Source organism: Poecilia reticulata, chromosome 1, assembly GCF_904066995.2.
Source record: "Poecilia reticulata chromosome 1, P_reticulata-male-v2, whole genome shotgun sequence".
NCBI classification, from domain to species: Eukaryota; Metazoa; Chordata; class Actinopteri; order Cyprinodontiformes; family Poeciliidae; genus Poecilia; species Poecilia reticulata.
The window spans coordinates 8,416,847-8,429,104 of NC_088830.1; the positions used below are offsets into that span (position 1 = coordinate 8,416,847).

At 41.9% G+C, this 12,258-nt stretch overlaps 1 protein-coding gene across 3 annotated transcripts in view; it reads right to left on the minus strand.

Annotated features, from left to right (window-relative positions):
• The window catches only part of LOC103471527 (nucleosome-remodeling factor subunit BPTF), a 45,761-nt gene that overhangs the window by 7,467 nt on the left and 26,036 nt on the right, over positions 1-12,258 (minus strand). For all 3 annotated transcript variants that reach the window (XM_008420693.3, XM_008420615.3, XM_017305173.2), the window contains exons 24-33: positions 11,912-12,129; positions 10,420-10,657; positions 10,047-10,330; positions 9,524-9,637; positions 9,260-9,421; positions 8,119-8,201; positions 5,724-5,949; positions 5,300-5,625; positions 4,331-4,504; positions 173-365 (exon numbers count right to left, since the gene is read on the minus strand). In XM_008420693.3, coding sequence (XP_008418915.1) covers positions 173-365; positions 4,331-4,504; positions 5,300-5,625; positions 5,724-5,949; positions 8,119-8,201; positions 9,260-9,421; positions 9,524-9,637; positions 10,047-10,330; positions 10,420-10,657; positions 11,912-12,129 — 2,018 coding nt within the window. The remainder of the gene's footprint in view (positions 1-172; positions 366-4,330; positions 4,505-5,299; positions 5,626-5,723; positions 5,950-8,118; positions 8,202-9,259; positions 9,422-9,523; positions 9,638-10,046; positions 10,331-10,419; positions 10,658-11,911; positions 12,130-12,258) is intronic.

Below are 12,258 nucleotides of genomic sequence, written 5' to 3' on the forward strand. Positions count from 1 at the left end.
CTGAGGACTTTTGTTTTCTGCTCTGGGGGATTCGAGGAGCTGTCAGTGTTGGCCAGCTGATCATTAAACTGCAGCTGATGTGTTTGTGCATTGCTAAGGTGGAGTAAATCTACTTTACCCAGCTGGACTACATCCAAACCATTCACCCACACCCGGCAGCAACTCTGCTCACCTGTAAGGAGCGCAGTATCCGTCGCAGGCCTTCGTAGTCCTTGTCGGTGAGGGGGGTGAAAACAGTCATGGCGTCCTCGGTGGACTGACACTGCGGACACACGTACTCGTCGATGTGGTTGGCCTCACTCTGCAGGATGCCCACACAGCGACCGTGGTACCAGTTCTGACATCGGTCACAGCCGATGTAGAACCTGGGAAGGTAAAAAACAAAAATAAATGTGGTGCTTAAGACATGTCGTCCTTCACAATTATGCATCACTTTGTGTTAATCTATATATATGTGTACAAATTCACTTTGAAATTTGTGGTCGCACAAGAAAACATGGAAAAGTTCAAAAGGTGTGAATACTTTTGTGAGGTACTACGTGTTATGACGTTAAAGTAAATAAGATGAGAATGTTTTAGAGTGTAAACTTAATGTTTAAAATAGAGATGTGCCGATCAGGTTTTTTCCTGCCGATTCTGATTCCGATCACCCATGAGGGCCGATCACTACGGAAGCGCATTGCTATCACGCAAGAAAAAAAAATTTGAGCGCTATCACGTTATAACGTGATACGTATCTTGTTAAAACGTGATACATATCACGTCATAACGTGATACTATCTTGTTAAAACGTGATACATATCTCGTTAAAATGTGATACCTATCACGTTTTAACAAGATAACTGTCTTGTTAAAACGTGATATGTATCTTGTTAAAACGCGATAATTCTATGTCCAGGAAGTGGCGGTATTATGCTAGGCTAGTACAGTGGCTGACATGAATTGGTCAGGTTTCATGTTTGGTCTACACGGATATGGATGCTGCTTTGCACTGTGGTTAAAACCATTAATAGCATGCTACTCTGAGCAGGATCCTACACAGAACAGGGCTGCACAGAAGGAAACGTCAATTCGGTTCTCTAGCTGTGGCGGCGTTCCTGACTGTCTGGATTGGAGCTGGAGTTGGCTTTCGATTGTAGCTTCTGATTCGGGAAATGGCTTAAGAGCGATTAGAACGGAGGCTCAAATGTATTTGCTGAACATTTTCTGTAAAACATTTTTATTGAACAGTACAATAGGTGCATAACGGCAACGGCTGTTCGTAACCAAGCAACCAAAATAAACAGAAGGCTAGATAGTGGCAAAAGACAAAAAATTAGATCCTGTTAAGCATTCTTCAAAATAAAACACTTCCTCTCTCTTCCCTTTTGTCAAAATAAATCATAAATAAAGCTTTGAATTTAATTATTTTTCACATCACCTTTTTGTAATTAAGTACAATCAAGTTACATTCAGTAAATAATAATAAGCATTTAAATAATACTTAACATATGACTGTAATTAAGTAACTCCGTCCATTTTCTTTACCTCAAACCTAGTTTGTGATTTGTGAAACCTTTATCTGAATTGTGAAACTTCAAACATGAGAGATTTAAAAACCTTTTCGTATCTGGAATGCATTATAAATGAACTATCACATTTACAATATTTGCTATTATTTTAGCTTTCTGTTTTCTTTCATTTTTTTGTCCTAGAGCACCTGCCTTTCTGTTTGGCTGTTGTGGCTTACAGGGATGCATTTTAACTTGAGAGGAAGTCTTTTATTTTGAAGAATGCTTAACAGGATCTAGTTTTGTCTTTTGCCCCTATCTAGCCTTCTGTTGATTTCGGTTGCTTGGTTACGAACAGCCGTTGCCGTTGTTCAGCAAGTGTACTGTTAAAAAAAAAAAGAAATCTGAACAGAAAATGTTCAGCAAATACATCTGAGCCTCCGTTCTAATCACTCTTAAGCCATTTCCCGAATCAGAAGCTACAATCGGAAGCCAACTCCAGCTCCGATCCAGACAGTCAGGAACGCCGCCACAGCTAGAGAACCGAATTGACGTTTCCTTCTGTGCAGCCCCGTTCTGTGTAGGATCCTGCTCAGAGTAGCATGCTATTAATGGTTTTAACCACAGTGCAAAGCAGCATCCATATCCGTGTAGACCAAACATGAAGGGAAACCTGACCAATTCATGTTAGCCACTGTACTAGCCTAGCATAATACGGCCACTTCCTGGACATAGAATTATCACGTTTATACAAGATACGTATCACGTTTTAACAAGATACGTATCACGTTTTAACAAGATACATAACACGTTTTAACAAGATACATATCACGTTTTAACAAGATACATATCACGTTTTAACAAGATACGTATCACGTTATAACGTGATAGCGCTCGAATTTTTTTTTTCCTGCGTGATAGCAATGCGCTTCGTATGATCACCGATGCCGATCACAGAATTATTATTTTTTTAATCATAAGCACTACGGTTACATTATGTGGAAAAAGGAACCATGAATTCACCTTAATTTAGATAAAAGCTTTTAAATAGCTTTTTCCAAGAAAAAAACAAAACAAAACAGGTATTGTGCAAATTGTACTGCTTATCTACTGCAATTGTACTGCTTATATACTATCTTTAACAGACTGATAACATATGAAGGCTCTGAAGAGGCTAAATAATGTGAAGAGTCAAAATAAAACCTCTCAACATTGCCAAAAGATTCAAGTATAAAACTTAACATTGAAAAAAGAAAATACAGGTTCCATTACAATAAACAGTCCTGAGTTACTGAATGAAAATGTCCTGATAGCATGGCGGCTAGCTGATTACTGCTAGTTCTGATTGGCTGTTTCTGACTGAGCGGAGTAATTATGCAGAGCAGGGAGGAGATCGATTCTTTTTTTCAGAGATTATCTGTCTCATGTTAGGACAGCGAAAGTTTTAATGTAAAATTTATTTTTTTAAGTTAGATGCTGCAGTTTTAAGCAGAGGTTCGGTGTGAGAGTCACTACCAGGTGGAGCAGAAGCGGCGCTCCGTCTGTGAAATATTACTACCTGTAGTGCGTAGCAGCGGTTCAACAGCGAGAGCAGAACCTGCGTCTTACATCGCAGCTCGAAGACTTAAATAATTTTGCGGGTTATTTGTTTAGCTTTCTGACCGTCATGCTAATCCGGTTGAGTGTTTGTAGCTGTGCGCTGCTTTACCTGCTATCTGATCCTCCATATGTCTTTTTTTACTGCAGTGAGCCTCGATGTAGCCAAACTCCTCAAGTATGGCATTGTTTTTATGTCGTATTAGATTCGTCGTGTTGATGCATTTTGACGTGCTTCAATTTTCCGCCGCAACACGCAAACTTCCACATTCACTCAGTACGTTATAGTTTCACATCGCTCAGGATTTGTTGCTGCGCGCTTGCGCAGTGTGAAGGAAAGAGGAGACCAGCTGCACAGGCAGGCTGCGAAATGAGATGCAGGTGATCGGTTTGTGTGATCGGCAACAAGAGACCATGATCGGCGATCACCGATCATACACTTTTTCACGGAAATCGGCCGATTATGATCAGTGGCCGATCGACCGGCACACCTCTAGTTTAAACTCTTTCCTAAATGACATGCATGTAGGGCTGAAAAGATTAACTGGATTAGTTGATTTATTGACTTAAATCAACTAATTTATCGATTAATAGTTAACTCGAGTAAACAGACTAAAAAAATGGTAATTTGCTGAAAAAACAGTATTCAGAGCAGTAATTATATCAAAACCATACAAAATAAATATAATGCATATTTGACTGGAAATATGTTTTAGCCAAAAGTCAAAGTGACATAATTTTTCAGTTGGTTCAACGTCAACAAAAGAAAGATTTTATTGACACAGCATTTTAAGCACTAAACTGTTTATTGTTTTATTCAAAATAGGAAATTTGTTTGTGTATTTGCATCTATTAATGTATTTCTACAATTGTGTAAAAAGGTCTAAGTGGTTGAATGAAAAATAATCAGAAAACGGCCAGAAAAAAAAGTCTGATTAAAACGATAAAATGATCGATTAATCGGCAGAGTGATCGATTAATTTCCAAAAATGATTGATTAGTCGTCAGGATAATAGGTTCTTTAAACAATCAGTAGTTGCTGCCGTACATGTATGTGTCTTCTGGTTCGTTATTTTCAAATACCAAAACCTGAGTCAACAGATGGCTCATGTTGACACACACACACACACACACACACACACACACACACACACACACACACACACACACACACACACACACACACACACACACACACACACACACACACACGTGTGTGTATGTATGCACACACTCCTCCTTACTGGGACTCATCGTAAGGCGTCTGACAGATGCAGTACAGCTCCTCCGTGCTGCTCTCTTGGCCCTGTTTACACTCCACGCAGATGTAGTCGTCCATCTTTTTAGCCTCCTTCTCCGTGATGCCCACACAGTCACCGTGATACCAGTTGGTGCAAAGGTCGCAGCCGATGTAAAACCTGTGGAGACAGGGGAGAATGATGATTTTAGAGTGCCCCTCTAAAATTTTTGCAGATTTAAAAGCCAACTACATCTAAATCACAAGGCTGAAATCCTAAAGTAAGGTTGCAATTTGTAGCAAATAGATCTAATGACGCGTAGATGTTTATAATGTTGTGTTGAAATTAAATTAATTTAATCCTCACATCAGTACTTTATTACTTCAACTCTGTATAGGCTGGATGATATTCCTTAAAAATAAACATTTTCAAACCAGATCGGATTAGTATTACGGCTACGGTACGAGAACTTTTGTTCAAGAGATAACAACCCAAACATTAACAGGATAAAGATGCAATTTTAACACAAAAAAATCTTAAAATTAAGAGAAAAAAGTCGCTTTGAGAAAAAGCTTCTACAATAATGAAAATCTGACAGGACCAGCTCAGTTCCTGTCGTTCTTACTTTGAAAAGGACTCAGACATTTGTTCAATAATTTTAAAGTCCTGCCAATGATAACAGTTTGATGCCAATGTCTTAAATGACATATGGTGACTTTATTCTCGCAATTAAAAAAATAAATCTCAGTCTGGCCGTAGAGCTGACCTGAATTCAAAGCCCAAATGAATAGAAGCTGTAAAACATGCTTGTCAAACAAGATGGCCGCCTTGGGCGTGCTGACATCACTCTGAACAATGGAAACCCAAGGTGTGAACTGGTGAAAAAAACTCCACATTTTCATCTTCAAAAGTCAAAATCTAAATAATCAATAAAATCGATTATTGAGCCTCAATATTTGATAAATCCTTGCATACTTGGTCTCGTCGTAGGGCGTCTTGCAGATGCAGTAGAGCTTGGTATCCTTCTTGCTCTCCTTTGTGCTTGTAGTCGAGATCATTTTCTTCTTCTTGGACTTTGCCACCGACACCAACTCCCTCTCCTCCTCCCGTTTCCTCTTGTGCGTCGAGGTGACGGCGGTGGCGAGGTGGTGCTGGGAGGAGACGCCGTGCTTGTGAGCTGCAGCTGCCTGCTTCTGACTGTGGGCAGCGGCTGCTGCGGCGGCCTGGGCCGCCTGTTGGGCCGCAGCCTGAGCCTTTTCCTTCTCTCTCCGAATCCGCAGCAGATCCCTCTTTAGCTCCTCCTGATGATTCCAACCCAGGGAAATATGGAGTTTAAAAATCAGGACCATTTCTGTTGAATTCGAAACGCTTTTTGTCGCCGGAGCTCTTCGACGCTTACCTGAGCCTCCAGCTGCAGCTCCTTGTCGAGAAGGGCTCGTTTTTTCAGGATCTCCATCTTGAGGCTCTCCTTGTGTCGGTAAAGGAGCGTGGAAAGCTTACTAGCGTTAGCCATCCTCCTCTTGGCCTCCACAACCTCTTCCTTCTTCTTCCTCTTAGCTGCCTGTCTTTCATCTTTGTCTATCCGGTCCAGAATGAACTTCATCACCTGGTTGCAAACAATCATCCTGATACAGATGGAAGAAAAATAACAGAGAGAGAGAAATGACTCGTGACAAATGTGATGCTAAAAGTCAGAATGTCCAACAGAAAGGAAATTTAAAATCTTTTAATTTGTCTCTGCTGAAACCATTAAATCAAACTTAATAATATTATCATTCTCAAATCAATGTTACATTTATAGATCAATGATCAGTGTTAAATAAATATTTATGAGGGCCCCAGAACGTTTGGGGTCCCTAAGCAGGTTCTGAGTCCTGGCTGATTGCTTAATTAGCCAAAAAATAACAACATTTATTTTACTTTGTCTTTTTTAAGACTACACCAGTGTGCTTAAGGATTGTCAACAATGTTTTCCAATGACATAATTACTTAGTTGTATTATTACATTTTCTGTCTACTTTTAAAGGGGCGGTGTTCTGTGACTTCCAGCCACATAGTGCCACTCTTAAACACAATCAAGTAACTGTTACCTTTAGTTGTTTCTAAAATGATATAGTTTGTAAGGCCTTGAAATTGGGTTTCTGTCTCTTTAAGAACGTTCTGCTCTTTCTGAAACTCCGCCTTCAGGAAGTCATCACAACATGGCTCCTCTACTAACCTTTAATAACGTTTTTACCAGTGTTTCTCTAAGAAGTAACTCAAATAATGAGCTCATCTGATGTGCAGTTTCACCAGGTGTTTGCTAATTGCCGCTGGCTAGTCTGAAGGAGCTGAGTGTGGGAGTGAGGGGAGGGCAGAAACTCTTACAGAGGGGCTAGGTCCAACCAGGCACAACTGAATGGTTGCCATGACGAAAGGATTTCTCAAACATGCATGAAAGAATCAAAGCAACACTCCAAGTATGTTTTTGATGAGGGATTACATTACAGCATGATCTAAAGCTCAAATTCTGCCCTTTCAATGTTTTTAACACAAAAATACAGTGAGCTACAAATTTGCTGGTAACAACTGTGACTTTCTTGTGAGTTCTGTTTCAGGGTTAGGTTCTTTCTAAACATGTTTAAATGAGACTCTAAAAGCTTCAACAATAAGAGTGCAGGCCTGCCTAAAGGGTAATAGTGAAACAGAAAAAGAAAAGAAAAACAAACAGGCTGTTTAAGTTTTTCTTATCTTCAAAGAGCCGTAAGTTTAAAAATATAACATTCAATAAATTTTACAGTAAGAAAGAAGGTTACGTGCACGGCTACAAGGCTCATGGTGATCGATGCTTCTAATTAAATAGTTCAAACAAATATTAGTGATGAATAAGACAGAAATAAAGATCCACAGATAAAGTCTGCACTGTGAGCGACTCTAAAAGCAAAATGTGTGTTCATGACTGTAAACCCGTGTCATCTATGGCCCTCAGTGTGTTCACTCGTGTTTGCTAATGTTCGCGACCGAGATCGAAAGTCTGCGCCTCGTTCAACGTGGCATCTGTGTGAAAAACACACCAACGCATACATGGCTGCCAGGGTCAGAGGCAGGCCGGCGTTGCTACGGCGAGCACGCGGAGGCGAACGAACAAATGCGGGCGGGCATGTAGAAGAAGCTAGACAGAAGTGTTTGAGATTGAGAGGTAGTCTGGATTTGATGTGTCAGGTGTGTGTGAATGGGCAGTGTTGACACAATGTCTGCAGACATAAACGTATGGTTGTCAAGGTGAAATATTGGTCAGAGTTCAATCTCTAGGCAGGATGAAATCAGAAAAAAAGCAACAAAGAGTTGTTTTTCGGGGTACATCTCTGAAGGGGCTGGAATTGTTCTGCCAGATAAATTTTTTTTTTGCATGTGATTCTTATTATTAATAACTGAAGTTGCATTTTGTTCTCTGGTTTAGGATCACTGGAAGAACATACTGTTATTATAATTTAATGTTATGAAGTCTCAGAGGAGAAACTAGCACAGAAAACCCATGACAATACCAGAATAGCTTAAAACACAAACATGGATGAAATTTCAAGGAAAAACTGATTTTTTTTTTCTTCCCCCCAGATGGTTGACACATAATTTCTGTGTTGGTATAAGAATTGAATCCAAAAGCTGCTGCTACCAACCGGAGAGCTGACTCACATTCCCAACGGGCCGCAACATAAACCTCTAACCTCCCCAAACGAAACCTTACTTACTAAATAAAACTCCCCAAAATCTTCACAGATGAAAACATAGAATGAACACTGGACACACACACACACCTCTGATTTTCTTCTCGTTCTGCAGGTGTCATGGTCTTCTTCTGCTTAAGGTGCTCGATCACAGCGTTTTGTTTCATAACCACCTGAAAAACATGTTGAACAATGCGTGAGCAAGTATCACGCACCATGAATCGCCACTGAAAAGGACAGATATGCATAATATTAAACATAAGCAGGCTTCACTGAATGTAAAACACACACATTATTTATATACTGTGTACAGGAATTCTGCAGGATCCCCCAACTTAAAACTAAAGTCCTTTTTTAACACCATTATGGACAAAATTTAAGATCTGTACTGCAACATTTGAAAACATGAATTACTGTTCATTTACTCTTTTTTCCCCCTATTTCTCACAGATGCATATGTGGCTCTCTATTCTGTATGTTCCAGAAAAGTCCCACGAATTACACGAACTGAAGACTTTTTAAGGATGCTCCGACACCTGGATACTGACTGAACGTGATTTGAGCGTCTGGTTTACATGCGAAGTCTATGTGGACGGGCGTCTATGGCGCGTCAAGAAGTCTTGTGGCTCGTTTGGTGTTGAAGCGCTTTCAACGCGGCCGACGCTACAGTTGGAAAATCTGAACCTAGGTTGCTGGACGCAGAGCGTCAGCCAGTCAGAGAGACTCTGCTCTGCGACGGTGTGGCCTGTAGTTGATGTCCTGACAGGACATGCAGGCACCGATTCTAGTTATCAAGTCGTCAAACTGGGCCTGGGTGAGACGAAAGTAGCACTGGTAGCAATCCTCCTCAGCGTGCAGCTAGTTTGTGAAACTCAACAAAATCCCAACTGAATTATCTGGTGAATTCAGAGATGATGCTTTCAGTAAATAAAGCCAAGGTCTCTCAATATTTCATCTGTCATTGCACAGAGAGATAGGGAGAGGAAGAAAAAAAAGGCAAGAGGCTCTAAAGCGATTTTGATGCTCGATATGAAGTGTCCAACTTGATTCACTGATGTGTGAAACGCGTTCAGTTTGGGCTCAGCGTTACTGGTAGTTTTGGGACAGCTGGGCTCTCTAAACAGAGGCAGTAAAGTAAACACCATCTCAGAGTAGTTGTGGGTCGTGACTGTTTTTAAGGACACTGACTGGGTGAAGACTTGGCTTCGACGGCTTCCCTCCACAAACGCACCTGCTTCTGTATAATGTCGCTCTGGTTGGCCGCATTGAGGGCGAGCTCCCTCTTGGCGTCTGCCGCCTGCCTCTTCTTCTGCTGCTGCTGCTCTCGGAGCTGCTGGATCCTCTGCAGCTGCTCTTGGACCGACGCCGTCTGGATGGTAACCACATTTCCAATCTGGGCAGAAATCGGTTTGTGTTTGAACTGAGCCGCATCTTAAATCAGCTTAGTTTCCATGCTGACAGGTGAACGATAGCGTGGTGTGGTTGGGTCCGGTACCTGTCCGCCCTGGGCTGAGGTGGTTCCGGTCTGCTGTATCTGGATGGGAAGCTGCAGCTTGATGTGTTGAGGCAGAGAGCCTCCACCCTGCTGGGCCTGGAGCTGTGCCAGAACCTAAAGATGACAAATGTCCACATGGTCAATGTAACGTCCTCTAAAACCCTGAACTACTCCTGTCCCTTCAGCTTGCCCGGAGTTTGTCACATTAAAACCACAAAATGTGACATTTTATTGGGCTTTTTATTTATTTAGTAATTAGTAGTACAGTTACTGGAAGGCGGAAGGAAAAGGATTTTTCTAAATTATGTACAAATAAAAATATTAGGTGTGTATTTAAAACATTTTGTTCCACTTTCCAGTTATGCTCCATAACATAAATTCACCCGAAAAGCTCATCAATGACGAGATGTGAAAATATCAGAATGTCAGCTTTTCTGTATTTCACTAAAAAATAAGAAAAGCAAAAAATTAAATAAAACAAACACACACACACACCCCACCCCCCAAAAAAACACGCCTGTACCTGCTGTGGGAGTCCGGACACACTGATGAGTTGGGGCGTCTGCTGCAGCTGGAGCTGTGCGGTTCCCCCCTGACCTTTGACCTGCAGTGAAGTTGGGGACTGGACAGGCATGTGGGCCTGGGTCTGCGGGGGTAACTGGCCCTGATGGGTTGTGGACGAAGTGCTGCCGCCAGCGGTGGTGGAGAGAGGGGTCGCCCCGACTTGGATTGGAGCGGCGGCCTGCTGCGCGGCTTGGGTTGCGTTTTTGCTCGCCGTGGAGTTGGGCTGGCTGGGAGACGAAGTGGCTGGAAGGCAAAGAAACAGAGCGCGAGAATACAAGACGCCGGGATAAACCGAGTCATCTTACGCTTTTTGAGTTGTGCCGCTGTCAAACCTGTGCTTGACGTGGGCGTGGCGGCGGAGGGCAGCGGGGTGAAGAGGAAGCGCTGCACCTGGCCGTTCGGCAGGGCTGCTTGCATGAGTTGCTGGCCGGGTCCTGGAATGACGGTGACCCCCTGAGGAATGACTTGCAGCTGGCCGGTGGTCTGACCCTGGCCCTGAACCATCACAGTCAGGGCCTGTGAACCACCAACGCCAGCTGGTCGCTCCAAACCGGATCCAGCTTGTTGCTTCTGCGGTTAGCGAAGATCAAACAATTGTGCATTACAAAACTGTTCAGTCAAGATTAAGAGCTTCGATTAAGATTGGTTCCATTTTATCTGTCTAACTCATCAATATTGTACTTAACTGACAAAAAAATAAAATAAAATGAAATCGATGTTTACAGTGTAGTGTCGTGCAATAGCACAGTTTATATGAACTTCTGGCGACTTCAATGTTATCGTTTCTGAATGACAAAGTCAAACAACCTGTGTTTGGTAGCAAGTTGCCTTTAAGTGTATGAATGAATAAAATGCAGAGACATCAGTTTGCATTGCTAAGTGAAATTTGTCCAACTACTGATTTCAGCTACTGGCAAATGATACAGATTTACTGTAAGGTTTTCCCGATCCGATATTGATGTCAGAAATTGGTAAAAAAAAAAATTAAATAAATAAAAAATATTATCAGATTATGTCAGCCTGCATCTAAAATCTGAAGTATAAGAACTTCAACAGAAGCAGTCCGCTCCAGCATCTAGTCCACTCCAGCATTTCTATCCCGCACACAGAGACATTGGTAAATGTAAAAGTGTCTATTGTTGACTGAACGATTAAAGTAATATCACTTGGTCAAGCCTATTCTAACATTCCACTCTATAAAGTAATTAAGAAAAGTGTGTATGTTTGTGATAATGTCATATCAGTTCATTATTTGTATCGTCCAATATTCAAACATTTTCGTTTCCGGTATCGTATTGCAAGCGAAAAAGATGTATTGGGACACTTAGAAACATTGTGTCATTTCTTAGCTACTAGCCTGAAGGCAACCATCTTCCTGGTGCTAAAGTAATATTTAATGTTTTAAATTGTACAAACTTTGGTGTTTCTACAGAATAAGCTGAAGAAATGAAATCAATTTGTGTCTTTGCGATATGCAGTTAAAAATACGTGCAAAAAAAGTCCAAATTAGGTATGATTTTTGCTATTTTGGCTGGCATTTTCAGACAATGGCTTAAATATAAAAAAAGACAAACTGATAAAAAGAAAAAAGTGAATGAATTACTGATTAAGATGTGTAAAAGATAAAAAGAAGTCACCTTCCTTGGGAGAAAAATAGCAATACAGTAGAAATAGAAAGACTGTTGCCCAATACTGTATGTTTTCCCTCTGTTGACATCATTTAACTGTCATTTCTAGCTGACTAACAGATGCGCGCACACACGCACGCACACACATACACTTCTAATGTTAATTTGAGACCAGCAGGCGACACAGGATGCCAACCTGTGTGAGCTGCGTGAGCTGGGCCATGGTGAGTTTAACCTGGCCCTGGCCTGGCGCCCGCGGGGTGCCAGGTGGTGTTTGGCCAGCTGCCTGTCCCGCGGCGCTGGGGCCGGTCACTCCCTGACCCGTTACCGCGGTGACGGCGCCGGCAGCCGATATTGCTGTGGAAACGGGCTGGCCACGAATGATCTGCGTCACTACCTGCTGTCCGCCCTGACCTGGAGGAAAAACAACGAGACGCAATTAGAAACCGGGAGGCAGCCGTGATGTACACAGAGCGGGTCGCTGCTCCATCTGTGGTTTCGCTTAATAACACAAAAATCTGCACAATTATTCAAACTGAGGGT